A 16,292-nucleotide genomic window follows, 5' to 3' on the forward strand; every position below is an offset into this window, starting at 1 on the left:
AACAACTGTCTGAATATCAGAGGCAGTGCCACGTTTAACAAACGAATCTTTGGTACGTCAAGAAAAGAGCCCACACGCACAAAAAACAAGCCGGTACGTAGGGGATGTGAAATATCATTTTTCCGCTTGGTGCCTATATTACTACTATTACAAAGCTCTATGCGTGTATATATAACACACTTGCTTATAATCATTCTCTCAGTATAAATAATTAAACGAGAAAGGGCAGGAAAGCTTTCCTGTGCTTTCCGACCGCTTTCTCTCCGAACGTGTCCACGTACCACCGTCGGTAGTTTACGGCGCGCGGGAAGAGGTTGGCGAACGTCCAAAGCGCGAACGCGCGCAAGGCGAGGTTGTTCGTGGCGACGGCGAGGCCGAGCCACTCGATGAATTCGCCGAGATAGTTTGGACATAACACGTAATCGAAGAAGAATCCGTTTGGGAGGATGTATTTGCTGCTTTTGTTGGTGGAGACGACGGAGTGGCGACGCGCGGCGGCGCGGGACGGCGTCGCTCTCGTATTCGCCCTTCGCCTGCGGAGGAGGATTTCGTCCGATACGACGTTGACGAGCGCTCCAAATACGGCGAGGACGAGACCGAGTTTAAACAACACATCGTCCTGAGAGCGACGAATACCTCCTATCGCTCGTAGTTCCGACGCGATGAATTTGCCGTTAAAAAAGTTGAACAGGATTGCCGAACCTGTTTGTTCGAGAACGCGCGCGGAGAGCGCAGAGAGAGAGAGAGAGAAAGAGAGTGAGTCGAGCGAGCGAGCGAGCGAAAAACATGCGCTTTTCAAATGCACGCGCAAACGCGCACCAAGCGCAAAAATAAAGCTCAGAAGAAGAAATTCAACCATATATATCGTTTTGTGCATCATAATTGGACTTAAGAAGCGCGGATATTCGTTCATCACAGCCTTTTTAAAATCGCGCGTTTTCGCGCAAAAACGAACACATCAAGACTCACCAACAACCGGGAAATTGGTTTTCCCCATCGTCCTTCTCCACGGCCACACGACTGCTCGGTGCATGTAATGCACAAAAAACCAACTCAAAACGAGCACCGTGCCTCCATTGTTCGTTGTATTTGTAGTATTCGGAAAGCTGAATAACCACGCTTCGTCCCGACAGTGGTAAAACGAAAGCAACGCGATTGGACTCGCGAGCTCTTGCACCGTCCATCCGATTCGTCCGTCGACTGCGGGACCCCACCAGAGCGACGACTTCGCTTTTGGGGTATAAAATCGTCCGTACGGCGCGGAGACGAAAAAGAGGCAGAGAAAAACAGCGCACGCGCAAAGGTGCCACCGGAAAAGCGCGAGCGAGAACGCCCCCGTCGATGGTGTTCTTTGCGTCATATCTTACGTTTCTCCGTCAGAGTTTTGACGCTTGTAACTGTCGCAACTCAAATCATGTTGAGAAGGAGCGAGCGGGATGACATCTCGCACATCGAGCTCCTCAAAGCGTCGCTCTCCGCGTCCGTGCAAAACGCAGCAGGACCGATCGGTTTAGCGTTACAACACGTGATTTTGGGGAAGCGAAAGAGTTCTTCCGCGCTCGCCGCGTTCGGCGTCTGCGTGAACATTTCCAACTTAGGAACGACCGTTTTCCAATTCCTGGTGGACGGTTCCACGTCGCAAGTTGGAAGCCTGGTGGCGAAACATCTCGACGAAACCGACGAGGGAAAGAAGAAAAAGCTCTTGGGAAAGCATTGCAAGAAAAGTCTGGTCGTTTCCGTTCTCGCCGGCGCGAGTGCAGGGGCACTCTTACTCGTCTCTGGAAACAGTTTGTTTAGCACTTTGGGAGAGACAGACCGGATGGATATCGGGCGAGGGTATTACGCCTGGCGGTGCCTCTCGATGCCGTTTAAGACGAGCTCGAACGCCGCGGTAGGAATTATAGGAGGGTACGGTCACGTGCACGTGGTGTCGGTGATGAATAGTGTGGTGGCATTTTTACAAGTCCTGATGGTTTGCGTCGTGTTACACGCGTCGTCGTCGTCCAAGGGAAAAGGAGAGAAAGAGGCGTTGGACGCGCTCGGGCTGGCGTATTTTGTGGTGGTGATGTTTCACGCGGTTTTAGGGTGGGCGATTGTTTATTTTAGTCGTCCGAAGAAGATTGGGTTAGAACGAACGATGCGAAGGAGGAGGATAGAAATGAGACGGAGAAGAGAGGCAGCCGAAGAAGAAGAAGAAGAAGAAGAAGAAAGTAAAAAGTATTTCGTAGACGCTCTCAATATGTTTGGACGAAGCATTTTGCTTCAACTCTCGTTCTTCGTCGCCATGATTGTGGCGTCGAGAAAATTGCCGGTAGCAGGTCTCGCGGCGCATCATCTCACAGCGCAGCTTTGGTTGGTGTGTAGCTACATTGTTGACGGTTTCGCTACGATTGGAACGATTTACGGAAGCAGATTGTATTCGATCAAATCGATTAAAAAGTTGCGATCGTTGACGGTGCGATTGCTATCCTACGGCGTCAGCCTCGGCTTTTTCTTTTGCGCGATATTCTTAGCTTTTGGAACTGCGGCTCGTAAGCTGTTCGTAGGCGATGAACTGACAAATTATTATCTCGGCAAAACGTGGATGCTCGTGACCTTCGCGCAACCGGTCAACGCCGTGGTTTTTGTGTTGGACGGTCTGATGTATGCGACGAAATCGTTTGCTTTCGCTAGAGAAGTCATGGTCGCGGGAGTCGGCGTCGTGTTTTTACCAACTGTTTTAAGCGCGACGTTGATTAACGATGGAAATTCGAACTCCGGTGCAAAAGTAATAGCTCGCGTATGGACCGCAAAGTTAGCGCTAAACGTGTGGCGGATGCTCTTTTTATCCGGGAGAGTCTTCTTTTGGATTTTGAAGGAAGAGGATCGATCCGACGAGGAAGAAGAAGAAGAAGAAGAAGACGAGAGCGAAGGAGAGACGAGCGGCAGTGGAAGCGACGGTGAGAACACGGAAGAATCTTTGTTAGAGAGCGACATGGACGACGACGCCCCGTTGTTATCGCTTTGAGGCACGTACTAGTACTTAGTATAGGATATGCGCTTTAGTTATATAATATAGGAGGATGAGGGAGATTTTTACATTTCTACGTCTTCGTCTTCGCTCCAATCGAAATCACTTCCGTCGCCTTCGTCTTGTTCCAAGTTCTTAGCGATTTCTTTATCTTTTTTCATGCGCTTTCTTTTTGCTTTTTCTTGCCCAGGATTATATTGTCCTTCGTTGCCGTATAACTGTTTGTTTCTTCCGAGTTGCGCCTTGGCGTCGGCGCGCTTGGAAATTTCCATCGCGCGTTCGGCGCGCTTGGCGGCGGCAGATGTTTTTCTTTTTCCAGAGCCGTCGTCCAACTCTTCCGCTTCTTCCTCCTCTGAAATGTCCATATTTTCCTCGTCGTCGTCGTCGTCAATGTTTCTCGCTCCTGCGCCGCCATTCGTTTGTGCTCTTTCTATCAAAACATCCTCGTGCTCTTCAATCATCATCCCCGAACCGATGGTATCGCTCATCAACGCGAAATCGACGTCGTCATTCTCTGGTAAACCCGCGATAACCGTAGACGTTTCGTTCTTGTACGCGGTTTCGACGTCAAATTCTTTTGCTTCGATAGAAACAAACTCAGTGGAGGCGTGTTGTTCGTGTCCTTCGCGAAATTTTGGCGGTTGCGTAAAGTACGGGATCTTCCCGGCGTTCCAATCGGCTAAGATAACTTTTGCCGAGGCGACTAAATCTGGAATACCACCTTTCTTCAGTTTTCCCATGGAGCGACTGGCTTGTCTCAAGAAATCGTCCACATCGGCCCACTTTCCAGTTTTGTACGTCACCATCAGTTTCTCTTGAGGGCACCTTTGGATGATTTCGTGCACCGGCGCAATCGGATCCGTCAGACGTTCGATTTTGATGCAGTTTCTCAGAGCCGTCGCGCCTTCCGATTCACCGTTCGCAGACGAAAAAACCACGCCAGGACTGTCTAAAAGTTTCACGTGTTTGTCCAAAATAATCTCTTTCGCTTTCGTGGTCATTCCTGGAGTATTCCCAGTCGCGGCGGAGGTCGAGGATCTCGTCAACGCGTTGATGATGGAAGATTTACCGACGTTCGGAAACCCAACGATGCCGACGGTAATAGACGTTTTGATATTTTTATTTCTGGCGTAGTTCTTCAACAGTTGCAATAAGGTTGCCCCGCCACCGTTGGATTTAGATTTTTTGTTGCCTTGAAACGCAATCGCAGGAAGCTCTTCGCGGAAATATTTCAGCCACGCCTGCGTCGATAAATAGAAGAATCGGTTGGTCCGGCGGTGAGTCTTTAAAACAAAAGCAAAAGATTGGACGAAAAAACGAAAAACAAATTCACTCCGCGAGTCAGACTCTTCCTATCATTATATTGGTAAACGTCAAGCATCCCGCACAAATGTGTGTAGCATTTAGCGCGCAGGACATCAGCGAAATCCGCTAAATATTTTCTTCATCACCCCCGCGGAGAGAGAATAAACGATAAAACAAAAACGATAAAAAAACGTACCTCCACGTTGCTCTTCGGCACTAAATCAATCTTGTTCAGCAACAAAATCACCCTCTTCCCAGGATTCGTCTTCCTCACGAACCTCTCCACCTCGGGCGCTCGACACGCCAACGGGTCTCTCGCGTCCAACACTTGAATAACCACGTCCGACAACTCGACCACTTTTACGAACTCCTTGTAATACGCCCGGCGACTGGCGTCCGAATCCCTATCGTCCGCCGTTTGCATGCCATCTGCAGAACTACCAAGAGTCTCCGCCAACTGCGCTTTCAACTTCATCTCGTACGCGTTTTCTTTCTTCTTCGCCATCGTCGCCAAATCTTCAAATTCTCCCCCCGCCTTCGCCTTCGCTTTATTCTCCGCTCGCTTCTGGTTCCTCTCCAACTTCTTCTGCTCTTTGATGTGATCTTGACGAAAGTTCTCAAACTTCATCTCTTTGATTAACTCGTCTCTGTACGGGTAATTCGCCGGGACGCCGCCAATCTCTTTCGGTTTCTTCGGTTTGATCCCGAGTTTTTTCAGGCGAGATTCCTCTTTCCGCTTCTTCTTGTGGTGCTCTTTCACTTTACGAATGACTTTGTATTTCTGCTTCAACGTCGTTCGCTTGGATTTGGATTTGGTGGATTTTTTAGGCATGATGTGAGACGTTTATTAGTAACGCTCTGAATGCTTCGCGTGGTTAAAACGTACGACGAGTGGTGGTAATTTTTGAGTATTCGCAGAGGAAATGATCGATAATCCGCGCGTTCGTTCGTAAACTTTCTCGCGTAATTTTAAGCCGCCGCCGGGGGAATTTTTGACGTATTTTGCAGATGAAATTTTTTGAAGCAGGAGAGAGAAAAAGAAGCGAATACAAAATATCACGTCGCGAGAGAACTTCGAGAGAGAGAGAGAGAGAGAGAATTTGAACAGCAACTGCGTGGTGATGTAATCATACAAACGTTATTAGGAAACCAAAGCCGTTTCGAGATCCAAAGAAGGAACTCGGTAGACGCGAATACCGACGTCCCACGCGGTATAAATGACGAAGACGCTTCCGTCCGACGCTATGAACGTCGTCGGGTAGGCAAAGTTACCGTTCGGGTCGCCTTCGACTTCTATGAAAGGGTATTTCTGATTCCCGCTCTCCTCTCTATTGTGCGCGCGGCAAATGTAAAGACCGAGCGGAGCTCTTTTCGTTTTCGACGGATTGAGCGCGAGGACGACGCGTTCTTTTACCTCTCCGTTCGCGGTAGTGTATACGAAGCTATCTACGTTCGCGCTTACTTTTGAATTCGGATTGGGGAGATTTGGAATGGGCTCTGGAGTGCTCCAATACTGTTGAGCATCATCGCCCGAGCTGTACCAAACCTCTCCAGTCGCGCTTCTCATGTACATCGAGTATTCGTTCTGAAGCGCACTTCTCAGCACGCTATTTTCAATCAACCACGTATGTTCGGGAAATTTGACCAGTTGCTTTATCCGAGGAGCTTCCCAGGTTTTCCCACCGTCGTGAGAGTCAATCGTGCCCGAGTACACGCTTTCGCTGTCATCATCCCGACTCCCCGGTGGACTGTGATATACTTTCTTCTTTAACGACGCGTTTTCTTCCATCGGATGATACTGTCGATATCGAAGCCAACTATCGGTCGGTTCAGTCCAAAACGGAAGCCGAAGACACTCTTCTTTCAGACCTTGGCACACTCTGTTCGCGATGACTTTCGGGACGCCTCCGAGTGATTCGTGCGTGAGTATCGTCTCCGGTTCCGACCACGACATTCCCTCGTCTCTCGTCCGAATGAGCTTCACATCGCCGCCCGGGGATAACTGCTTCCTACTCTCGCTATAAAACAACAGAATCTCATCCGTCTGTTCCAGATAATGCAACACCGGCGACCACAGCGCGTTCAACCCAAACATGGGCACTTTCGTCTCCGTCCACGTCTCGCACTTGTCTTCGCTCGTGCAAAACCGAACGTGCTGCCCTGGTTTCCCTTCGCACCCAGACGTGGAGCACTGAAACGCCGCGCAGAACAATCCTCTCTTGGTTTCACACATCGTCCCCATGTGCGCGTAGGATATCTTTGCATCTTTGGCGTTCTCGGAGGCGAAGGAAAAAACCTCGAACGCGTTTTTTTTGTCCGCTTTCACGAGCGTACTCACGTTCGAGTCCAGCCATCGAGCGTATTCGAAATCCTCGTGTGTCGTCGACGCCGTCATGAGAAGAGCTGGGGGAGGGGTCCTTCTGTCGCTTTTTCTAACGAACTTTTTCTCTTCAACTTTGCTCGTAAAATTTATTAATACAACGAATCAACACGCTTCTCTCTCTCTCTCTCTCTCTCTCTCTCTCTCTCTCATACTACTGCGTTCTATCGAGCGACCCGAGATAATCTTTATCGGAGTGCGCCGTCACTTTATACGCGTAGCAGAGGGAAACCTTTGTTCTTTTCCTTTCTCTTTCTCTCTTCCTCTTTTACGCGAGCGTAGCGCTCACATTTTTTACAAGTCTTCGCCGGCTTGCTCTTCTTCTTCGCTCAAGAGAGTTTCGATATCTTTGGCGATGTCTTTCGACCACGTGCTGCCGTATCTCTTTTTAGGAACACCGTTTCGATCGACCAGAAACTTTTCAAAGTTCCAAAAGACGTCTTTGTTTTTAAACGCGGCTTTGAGTAGCTTCCAATTTTCATCCGCGTTCTTCCCGTTTACGTCTACTTTTTGCATTAAAATAGCATCCTCCGGGTACGCGTGTTCTTTGGCAAACTTTAATATCTCCTCCGGCGTGCCCGGTTCTTGATGCCCAAACTGATTACACGGATACGAGACTATTTGCACGTCTTTCGATGCGAAGCGTTCGCGCAAACCGGCAAAGCCTTTATAGTTTGCGCTCGCGTACCCTCAGTTACTCGCCACGTTCGCGAAGAGCGAGACTTTACCTCGCAGCGAGGTGAAATCGAACGGCTCGCCGTTCAGTTGGAATTGGTTCGGTAGTGGATCGTAGATATTCGTTCGCACGTGCGGTAGCATTATTATTTCTCGTTCTTCTTCTTTTTCTGACACATGGTCTGCGTTGGCCCCTAACTTTGCCTGTCCTCCTCGCCTCCTCCTCTTTTCGTCGTCCTCGCTCGTCGTTTCCCTCTTCTTCTCCCTCTTCTGCACCGTCAATCCTAACATCTCCGGCGACTCGCTCGCTAAGTTCGCCATCTTCGTGTGCACGCGTCGTCTACCTCCTCCTAATCCTCCTTCTCCTCCTCCTAACGACGAGTTCGACGACGAGTTCCCCAAAGTCGTCGTCATCGAAAAGAGAACGAACGCGAAAAGGGAAAGAATAATCATCGCGCCCATGCGACTCAACGACGATTTACTCGTCGCCGTCGTCGCTTTTGAACCGTTCTCCGACCCCATTGTTGCAAGTGTCATCCACTGCTGCACGTACGACGACGACTACTAACAATAATAATAAGAATAACGAGAGGAGTTGTAACGTTTTTTTAGTGCGCGCTACGTAAAGTACTAAAAATCTAATAAACTAGAGACTAAAATCTTCCTCCTCTGAGCTGCTCTCGGGGGCTACAAAATGCTCACCCTTCCCGTTTGAATCAGTTTCCCGACGAACTGCTTCTCCAACTTGAGCGAGTGCACCGTTCTGAGCTTGAATATCTTCTCCCAGTAGTGGCCGATTTTTGGCGTTTCGCCGACGAAATCAAACCCGTGCAAAGAGACGGTGCTGTTCGGGAATCTCTCTAAGCAGTAGACTAAAGCGAGAATACCAGTGGACGGGAATCGGTGTCGGAAGTCGTATTTGACGTGTAATAGTCTTTGGTAGACTTCTGGGACGAACTCGGGATGGATTTTAAACCTGGCGTACGCTCGGGATAACACGCGTTTCTCGGATTCGATGGCGCGTTTGTTTTTAGAGGTTGGAACGCACGTCTTCGCGCCCGGACCTCGTTTCTTTTGACACTGCGGTGATACCTCGAACGCAACTGGGATGTAATACCCCATCGTTGGTTTCATTTTTAAATTCATTTTTGATTTCCCAGTCGTCGTCGAGCCGCGAAACCGAGCGTTGCCGGGCAATTTCAGCTTGTTCAAAAACCATAAATCCAATTTGCGCCCGACGTCTCGCTCGTACCCTTTCGTGACGAAAAAATTGAACCGGCCGACGATGTCGTGTTCGTTGTCTATTTTCTCGCCTTTACGGGATTTCAAAACCCCTCGTCCGTTCCCGACTAAAACTATCTTTTTGTTTGCGTTTTCGTAATCGATATCCGGCGGAGTCATGTTAATACTTTCACCATCGTTCGATGTTTCGAATACTCGCAGCACGGATTCATCATGTTCTTCTTTTCTGTATTTGTTTTCTTTTTCTTCTACCTCTATCTCCTCTGCTTCTTCTTCTTTGCTCTCGAACCCGAACTTATCCACCTCGCTTTCCTTTTCCGCCTCTTCGACGTCCACCCCTTCTCTCATTATCCGCCCATCTTCAATCGATTCCACGTCCACTAAAGAGGAAGCGTCGTTGGTGGATAAGAACAAGGAAATCGCGCACAAAAAAGCGGCGAAGAGCAACGTCATCGCTTTCGATCGGACCGACGGAGAATAATGGTTTTGTTGTTGTTGGAAACCATTATCGTTATTGTGAACAACATTCGATGATGTGGGTGGAGTCTGCGTTGTTTTTTGGTTGTTGTTCGTGGACTCCATCGTCCCTTTATTTTAATCCACCACCCCAAAACAAAGATACTACTAAATCGTTCTCTTCCCTCTCTCTTCCTCCTCTCTCTCTCTCTCTCACTAGTCGTCGTCGTCGGAGAAAGAAAGAGAGAGAGCGATATAAAAGCGACGATGAAGTTTTTATTCTGAGGATGATTATTTTTTCCCCGAACGCTTTACCACCACCGAGAGCAGAGATTCGCGCCATACGCAACACTCGACGACGACGCGAAACAACACGATAACGAAGAAGAAACAACGACAAACAAAAAAAAAGAAAGACGCAGACGACGAGGTTCGAACTCGCGCACCCGTTGGGTATTCAGTAACAGTCGTGTATCATTGGTATTCACAATGCTCGTGTGTTGGATATCTCAATGCTGAGATTGAAATAGAAGTGAGTGTGGACAGTTGGTTTCTAGTTGATCGAATAGCAGCCGAACGCCTTAACCACTCGGCCACGTCTGCTCTTGTGTATATTACGAGGTAGGGTTTACGAGATGGTGTATTAAAAAAGTTACAAAGGGTTCAAAAAACAGGCTTGAAAAAGAGTTAGGGTTTCGTTCTTTCGGAAAAAGTTTATGTGTCTCTCCCTTTTTTTTCTCTCTTTTCACTCGAGTGTTTGGGGAAAGATTTGAAAAATGCGCAGTATTAAAACAAATCGTATTATTACAACTTCTCGACGAAGAACACGTCGCCGGACGCGACTCCCGCGGCACCTAAACTACTGCTACTTCTATTACTACTGCTTCTGTATATTCTCTTCTTCTTCTCTTCTCCAAACCTACCGCCTCTCGTGACTAAGCAAAAGTCTGAATCTTCTTTATCTTCTTCTTCTTCGAACGAATACGACGCCAAGACGAAATCGAAGAGCGAGGAGACGTCGTCGGTGTCGTAAAATCTTCGATCGATAGCCTCGCCCGTCGGTAAAGATATTCGTATTCTCACGACGTTGTTTGTTGTCGCCGTCTTCAATGTTGACGACGACGAAGCAAGTGGTGGTGGTGGTTCTAAAGGAAGCTTCTTCGCCATCGCTTCTCGAAATCGTCTTAATTTCTCTTTGCGTTCTTCGTTTCGTTCGATTCGCCGTCGCGCCTCTCTCGCCTCCGCGAGTTTCTTCTCCTTCTCTTTTCTCTTCTCTTCCTCGTCGTTTCTATTTAACGTGTCTATGCGCTCGACGACTTCGTCGTGTTCCATTGACGGCGCTAAATCCACCTCCACGTCTGTTTCTATTAAACTCGCCACGATATCTTCTTCGCCGCCTTCAACTTTCAACGAGACCACTTTCAACTCGAATACAAACTTTGATTCCGAAGGAGAAGAAGAAGAAGAAACGAATCCGGAAAAGTCCACCTCAAAGACATCCCCGACGTGCACGCACGACCGCTGCACCAAAACGTTCTCCAAAACCATCTTCACGTCCGCCTCGGGATGACGAGTTAAAAACTTCGAGAACTCGTTCGATTTCGGTTGCAACTTCACCCACTCGCACTTCTCGAGCGCTCGAGAGCGAAACTCCACGCGGAGGAGATTCTTTTCATCGCCAGATGAATACCCTAATCTCTTATACAAGTCTGTTGGAATGACCACGGAATCTTCCTCCGCTTGGTAATCCAATGCCGCGCAGTAACATCCTTTGTCTTCATCTTCGTCTTCATCTTCATCGACTCTCGAAACGTAAAAAAACGCATTCGGTTGCCTCGCACCCATCTCGTCATCAAATCTCTCGAGCATTCTCAGCGCACTCGCTGGCAGTTGAATCTTATCCTCCCTTCGCGTGCGAATCCCACGTTTCAATGCGACGTCCTCCACGCGAACGCGTAACTCTGCTTTCCAAAGCACCTCGTATCGCTTCTCCTTCTTCTTGCTTTTCGTTTTGGTTTCCGCGTTTGTGTTTCGATTGGTTTCCCGTTGCTGCTCCCCTTCCCGGAGTCTTCCTCTCGCGGCGGCGGTCGCTTTAGAGCGCTTCTTTTCCATCTCTTTCTTTTGCTCTTTGCGGAGTTTTTCGGACGGGTCGTTCAGGCCGCCGAAAAACATTCTTCGAGTCGACAGAGAGAGGACTTGTCGTCGCACAAAGCGCAGAGCAGCGAGCGGAAATGGAGAATTTCGCGCGTCACTTTTTCTCACGCACAACTGCAAACACACACACAAATATGCTTCGAACGAGATCAACAAAACACGCATCATCGACTTTAGCAGCGGCGGCTTCGAAAAGAGTTATTCTCTCTGTCTCCTCCTCCAGAACGTTCGTTGGGAGTTTTGAGGAGGAGGACTTTGATGACGAGAGAAGAAGAGGAAAGATGATGCGTTCTCGACACCAACAACTGAATCCAATTGGATCCTACTCATCATCATCATCATCATCATCATCATCGAGCGTGAAGAAGTCCTCGTTCTGTAGGGCTCGTTTTTCGACGAGAAGCAATACTAACGATGACATTGATAATAATAATGTTATTATTATTAATAATAATCTACGACTTCGTCGCCAATTCTTTAATTCGTTTAGAGGATACGCGAGTAGTAGTAATAGTACTAGCAAAAGTAGTAGTAACAACAGTAGTAGCGAGAAGAAAAATGATTCATCATCGGGTGCTTTAACCATCGAGGAGGACGAGGAATTCGACGAGATAACCGATAAATGGATACCGGAGAAACCAGTGACGAAAGCGGAAACGGCGGGGTATTCCGTGGTGATCGTGCTTGGGTTAGGGTTAGCCGCCTCGGCTTTATTTTTCGCCAGCAAAGAGTTATTCATGAGTCCGAAAGAATACGTGGCGTTTAACGCGGCTTTGAAACAGATCGAGTTGGACCCGCGAGTCACGTCGGCGCTCGGCGAGAGCATCACCGGGTACGGGAGCGAATCGAGAAATCGAAGTCAGCGACAAAGAATTCCACACACGATCGTGAGAGACCCGGCGAGTGGGAGAGAGGTGGTGAGAGTGCAATTTCACGCGAGAGGGGCGAGAGGGAACGCGACGGTGCACGCGGAGTACGATCCGAGCAACGCGGAGGAACCGTTTGGGTATTTGATTGTTGACGTGGAGAGACCGAGATCGATGCGGTTGGTTGTGAAAGAGCCAAGACAGAGGCGCTCGATTATGGGACCAGGTACGAGTTTAGTAGGGTAATATATGTGTGCGTGTATATGCATGTCGTTGTTGCGTTTGTCTTTCAAAACTTTATGCGCGTTGTTATATCTTTTGGCAAAACTCTCCAGGAAACGAACAACACAAGCACTTGCGTTTGCCAACAACGTTGCCTGCTGATAACGGGTGCTTCTTTCCCAACGTTGTGTTCTTTTTGTTCTCCTTCGCATCCTCCTTCTCGTCGTCGCTACTAAGCAAATCAATCACGACCACGTTCTCACCATCATTCTTCCCCTTCTTCTCCTTCTTTTCTTCTTCACTATCACTACTACTAATCAAATCTATGGCGACAATTTCGCTCTCTAAATCTAAACCAAATTTTTTACTGAAATCCATCGTCTCTTTCATTCGTTTCTCCGCCGCTCTTCTCGCGGCTTCTCGCGGATCTACGTCTGGTCTCACCGCCGCACCGCCGCCCAATTTTACGCCGCCGACTGGGATCATCTTCTTGTGTTGTTCCAATCGCTTCAACGCCGCGTTCCGCGCGCTCTCTCTCGGGTTAATGCCTAGCTTTTGCTTATCCCATGCGCCGCCAAAACCTCTCGTGCCAATTTTTCCAACCGATTTCGCGTCGAATCCTTCACCCGTGCCGCCTTTGCCTTCCTTCTTCAACTGGTCGTATTCCTCCTTCAACTCGTCCAAAAGTTTCCAAAACACGTCGTCGTGAGGCCCTCGAACGATGTGGGTTAACTCGTGCAACAATACTAAAATAACGTGGTCTAAATCGAAAAACGTCTTCCCGTCTTTACCGCCACCGTATTTCGTCGGTTTCCTCAACATCACCGTGATTCGTTTCCCGGCGTAGTTCACGCCAATCGGCCCGGTGTTTTTGGGAGGCATTTCCGCGACGACAGGCACGGACCATTTCCTCTTCTTCATGATCGGTTGCACTTGCCAACACGCCCTATCCAACAAATCCTTCGCGACGTCCGCATCCTTTTTAAACTGTTTCGATTGCAAAGGTTTCACCTCGTGCACTTTGTATTGCGCGTTGGCGAGCGACATCGTATTATCAATCACACTTCCTCGCGCCTACTACTCCGTGCCTTCAATCACTACTCGCAAAACGAATCTGCTCCTCGATTTCTCGTCTCTCCTTCTCTAAAACGTCCAAAGTCTTTTGCAATCGCCCCGTCGACCACGAGCGCAGTTCCTCGCTGCTTACAAGTCCAATCTTTTCCGCCACCACAGAGGACGAGAAAGACGAGAAAACCAACGGCCCGCCTTTACCGCTGCCGCTGCCTTTCGCCCTAAAACCGCCGTATCTCGCGACAGCAATGTTGTTTAACGCCCGCTTCGTCTCTTTCGCTCGGGAAACGAGCGCGAAGAGCGCGCACGTCAACACCGCGACCAGGCACACGAACGCTCTGTTCGAGGTGTTGGTGTTTGCTTTCTTCCCGAAAATGTAATGCAGAAGATGATGATGATGATGACAACACCTGTTCGTATTCGCGCGCATTAACGAAGACGACGACCCCGAGACGCGGCAAAGCACAACTCCAAATGTAAAGCGAGAGAGGAAGCGCGAGAGGAAGCCCGGCCGTCGCGTGATTGCGCTTCGATTGTTGTTCTCTCTCTCAATACTGAGGAGATTTTCGAAATATCTTTCCCGAAGTGTCGTCACAAATATCGCGCTCGGATATTGAGAGAGATACACGCACGCAGACTCTCTCTCTCCGTTGCAAACGGGGGAAGGAAAGAAGAAATGCGCTCCGTTTCGAGCGTTTTATTCTCCTCCTTTTTCGTCGGAGGAAGAGGAGGAGGAGAATCTTTGTCGTCGTTTACGTCGTCATCGAAACGCGTTTTTGATGATCCTTTTCATCGGGGAAGGAGGAGGAGACATCCGAAAGCGGTTTCTTTATCGAATAATAATAACAACGACAACGACGATGACATCGGTCGGCAAACAAAGTTCTCGTTCGAAAACGAAGGCTCGAACAACAAATCAAAGTTAAACGCGGAAGTTTTGGTGAAAGAAACCGCACTGAGAGCGGAAGAAGCGAGAGCGAAATCGTTGTTACAAAAAGTGAAACGCTTGAAAGAAACACAGGACAAGAAAATCGAGGAGGAGCAAAGAGAGTACGAGGAGGAGAAAGAAATGACGGAAAACGAACAGAGACGGAAAGTGAACAAGGAGAAGATGAAATTGGTAGGCGGGAGAGATCCGGCGAATAGGCCACCGGGGCCGATTTGGGCGTCCGCGGTGGTGTGCGCGGTTGCCGCGGTTGGATTTTATTATCTGACGATAAACACGAGCGATGGGATCGTGGAGTACGTGAAGGACGCGTTCGGAAATTTAGGACCGACGTATGCGAAATCAGGGTTAGTCTCTTTAACGGTTGGTACCGGGGTGGTTTTATCGTCCGTCTTTGCGTTTTCGGCGATTATATTAGTCTTAATCGGCGCGCAAGAAACGAAACGGTTAATCTCCAACGAACCGGTGGTGTATTTTAGATGCTGCGGCTGCGACGAAAAGTGCTGCCAAAACGGCCCACATAATAAAGGCTATTCCACTCGTTTCATCTACCGAAACGACGGGCGTGGGTACGAAACTCGAAGCGCGGAACGCATGCGCGCGCACTTACGAGTCTCGAAAAATTGCACGCCGTTGGAGCCGTTGATTGTGTATCCGCGCGAAGCGAAATGGGGGTGGTGGGGGCCGAACGATCTCGTTCGGTACCAAAACGAAATGCTAAGGATGAAAGAGCAAAAGCAAGGAAAGTTTCGTTAGAGATTTAGTCGTGTAGTCACGTAGTGGTTCGTAGAAATATATGTGTTAGATTTTTAGCGCGCCTAAAATAAAATGCTACTAATGACGTTTCCTCATCGCGACGAGCAACGACTGCTCCCATTTCTTTTTGAACTTTGCATACAAAAACAACGCAGCTCGAGCATCTTCCGCGGACGAGTGCTCGCCTTCTTGAATCGTCATGCGTAAGTGCGTCTTCGTCAGCTCTTTTAAACTCCTGCAGCCTCTCCCTCTCGGCGCGCCTTCGACGCACCGTTCGTGCGATCGCAACGGTCTCGTCAGCGGATGATACAGAGCCGTATCTCTCGTCCGCTCTCTCGGGTGATTCAAAAGCAACGCTTTAAAATCATTCTTCAATCCGTGACCGACGACGATTTTCTTCTCGATGAGCTTCGACACCATCTTTTGCACGTCTGCAAATTTTGGCGCGTTTTTCAAATCTCTCGGACGCACGCCTGAGACTTTGGTTCGGTAGTCCGTCACTTTCTCCGTAGTTTCCACGAACGTATCCAAAACGACATTCCCGTGTTCGTTCACGACCGTGACTCGAGCGAGCACGGACCTCGTCCCGTCCTCGCCGACGCCGACCATCTCGCAATCTATGGCTAAAGTTTCCGTCACGGAAGCGTCGCGAGAGGTCGGCGTCGGTCTCCGTAACTCGTCGTCGGCATCCTCGTCGTTACCCCGACGACCACATTCATTTTCAGCATCGTTCCCATCATTGTCGTAATAGTTTTCTCTCGCCGATGCCGACGCCGACCGGGGTGGCAAAGGCGCGTCAAAATCGCGTTTCCTGCGCTTCCCTTTCTCGCTCGTCTTGATATCTCCTCTCGCGACCAATTTGTGCCAGTTGGTGGACACCGACGGCGCCTTCGATAACAGCAACGAGGATGATGATTTCTGTTTCTTTCGTTTCTCCTCCTTCTCATCATCGTCGTCTTCTTTTTCCTCCTCGTCTTCTTTCCCTCTCCTTCGCTTCCTCTTAAACTTGTTCTTCCATTTCTTCTTCTTGTTGCCGGCGGCGACTTCCTCCTCTCCCTCTTTCTTTATCAGTTTCTTCTCCTCGCGTTTCTCGTCGATTTTATCATCACTTCTCGACGAAATCCTCATTAAAGTCCCGCTCTTCTTTGACTTCTCTTTCTGCCTTCTTTTCCCGTCGTTCACGTTTCCGTCGTTCAAGTACCACGGCAT

The 16,292-nt window shown here is 49.0% G+C and overlaps 12 protein-coding genes across 12 annotated transcripts; 3 read left to right on the forward strand and 9 right to left on the reverse strand.

Annotated features, from left to right (window-relative positions):
• Window positions 1-211: 211 nt before the first annotated feature.
• On the reverse strand, window positions 212-877 carry Bathy06g02440 (predicted protein; the record flags this gene model as incomplete). Its single annotated transcript, XM_007512703.1, has 1 exon — window positions 212-877. The coding sequence occupies one exon, from the start codon at window positions 875-877 to the stop codon at window positions 212-214; it is 666 nt and encodes a 221-aa protein (XP_007512765.1).
• Window positions 878-958: 81 nt separating this feature from the next.
• Window positions 959-1,360, reverse strand: Bathy06g02450 (predicted protein; the record flags this gene model as incomplete). Its single annotated transcript, XM_007512512.1, has 1 exon — window positions 959-1,360. One exon carries the CDS (start codon window positions 1,358-1,360, stop codon window positions 959-961), a length of 402 nt encoding a protein of 133 aa, XP_007512574.1.
• A 54-nt stretch (window positions 1,361-1,414) lies between these two features.
• Bathy06g02460 (MATE efflux family protein) lies at window positions 1,415-3,007 on the forward strand (the record flags this gene model as incomplete). The annotated part of the gene is made up of 1 exon (XM_007512311.1): window positions 1,415-3,007. One exon carries the CDS (start codon window positions 1,415-1,417, stop codon window positions 3,005-3,007), a length of 1,593 nt encoding a protein of 530 aa, XP_007512373.1.
• Window positions 3,008-3,075: 68 nt separating this feature from the next.
• Window positions 3,076-5,147, reverse strand: Bathy06g02470 (predicted protein; the record flags this gene model as incomplete). Its single annotated transcript, XM_007512400.1, has 2 exons — window positions 3,076-4,251; window positions 4,512-5,147. The coding sequence occupies 2 exons, from the start codon at window positions 5,145-5,147 to the stop codon at window positions 3,076-3,078; spliced, it is 1,812 nt and encodes a 603-aa protein (XP_007512462.1).
• A 309-nt stretch (window positions 5,148-5,456) lies between these two features.
• Window positions 5,457-6,710, reverse strand: Bathy06g02480 (hypothetical protein CHLNCDRAFT_134209; the record flags this gene model as incomplete). Its single annotated transcript, XM_007512490.1, has 1 exon — window positions 5,457-6,710. The coding sequence occupies one exon, from the start codon at window positions 6,708-6,710 to the stop codon at window positions 5,457-5,459; it is 1,254 nt and encodes a 417-aa protein (XP_007512552.1).
• A 279-nt stretch (window positions 6,711-6,989) lies between these two features.
• Window positions 6,990-7,892, reverse strand: Bathy06g02490 (glutathione peroxidase; the record flags this gene model as incomplete). The annotated part of the gene is made up of 2 exons (XM_007512654.1): window positions 6,990-7,360; window positions 7,394-7,892. 2 exons carry the CDS (start codon window positions 7,890-7,892, stop codon window positions 6,990-6,992), a joined length of 870 nt encoding a protein of 289 aa, XP_007512716.1.
• Window positions 7,893-8,057: 165 nt separating this feature from the next.
• Window positions 8,058-9,194, reverse strand: Bathy06g02500 (unknown protein; the record flags this gene model as incomplete). The annotated part of the gene is made up of 1 exon (XM_007512669.1): window positions 8,058-9,194. One exon carries the CDS (start codon window positions 9,192-9,194, stop codon window positions 8,058-8,060), a length of 1,137 nt encoding a protein of 378 aa, XP_007512731.1.
• A 678-nt stretch (window positions 9,195-9,872) lies between these two features.
• Bathy06g02510 (unknown protein) lies at window positions 9,873-11,240 on the reverse strand (the record flags this gene model as incomplete). Its single annotated transcript, XM_007512291.1, has 1 exon — window positions 9,873-11,240. The coding sequence occupies one exon, from the start codon at window positions 11,238-11,240 to the stop codon at window positions 9,873-9,875; it is 1,368 nt and encodes a 455-aa protein (XP_007512353.1).
• A 59-nt stretch (window positions 11,241-11,299) lies between these two features.
• On the forward strand, window positions 11,300-12,334 carry Bathy06g02520 (predicted protein; the record flags this gene model as incomplete). The annotated part of the gene is made up of 1 exon (XM_007512419.1): window positions 11,300-12,334. The coding sequence occupies one exon, from the start codon at window positions 11,300-11,302 to the stop codon at window positions 12,332-12,334; it is 1,035 nt and encodes a 344-aa protein (XP_007512481.1).
• Window positions 12,335-12,397: 63 nt separating this feature from the next.
• Bathy06g02530 (predicted protein) lies at window positions 12,398-13,357 on the reverse strand (the record flags this gene model as incomplete). The annotated part of the gene is made up of 1 exon (XM_007512635.1): window positions 12,398-13,357. The coding sequence occupies one exon, from the start codon at window positions 13,355-13,357 to the stop codon at window positions 12,398-12,400; it is 960 nt and encodes a 319-aa protein (XP_007512697.1).
• Window positions 13,358-14,057: 700 nt separating this feature from the next.
• On the forward strand, window positions 14,058-15,083 carry Bathy06g02540 (predicted protein; the record flags this gene model as incomplete). The annotated part of the gene is made up of 1 exon (XM_007512681.1): window positions 14,058-15,083. The coding sequence occupies one exon, from the start codon at window positions 14,058-14,060 to the stop codon at window positions 15,081-15,083; it is 1,026 nt and encodes a 341-aa protein (XP_007512743.1).
• Window positions 15,084-15,161: 78 nt separating this feature from the next.
• Bathy06g02550 (RNA exonuclease 4) lies at window positions 15,162-16,292 on the reverse strand (the record flags this gene model as incomplete). Its single annotated transcript, XM_007512298.1, has 1 exon — window positions 15,162-16,292. One exon carries the CDS (start codon window positions 16,290-16,292, stop codon window positions 15,162-15,164), a length of 1,131 nt encoding a protein of 376 aa, XP_007512360.1.

This window comes from Bathycoccus prasinos (genome assembly GCF_002220235.1).
Source record: "Bathycoccus prasinos genomic : Chromosome_6".
NCBI classification, from domain to species: domain Eukaryota; kingdom Viridiplantae; phylum Chlorophyta; class Mamiellophyceae; order Mamiellales; family Bathycoccaceae; genus Bathycoccus; species Bathycoccus prasinos.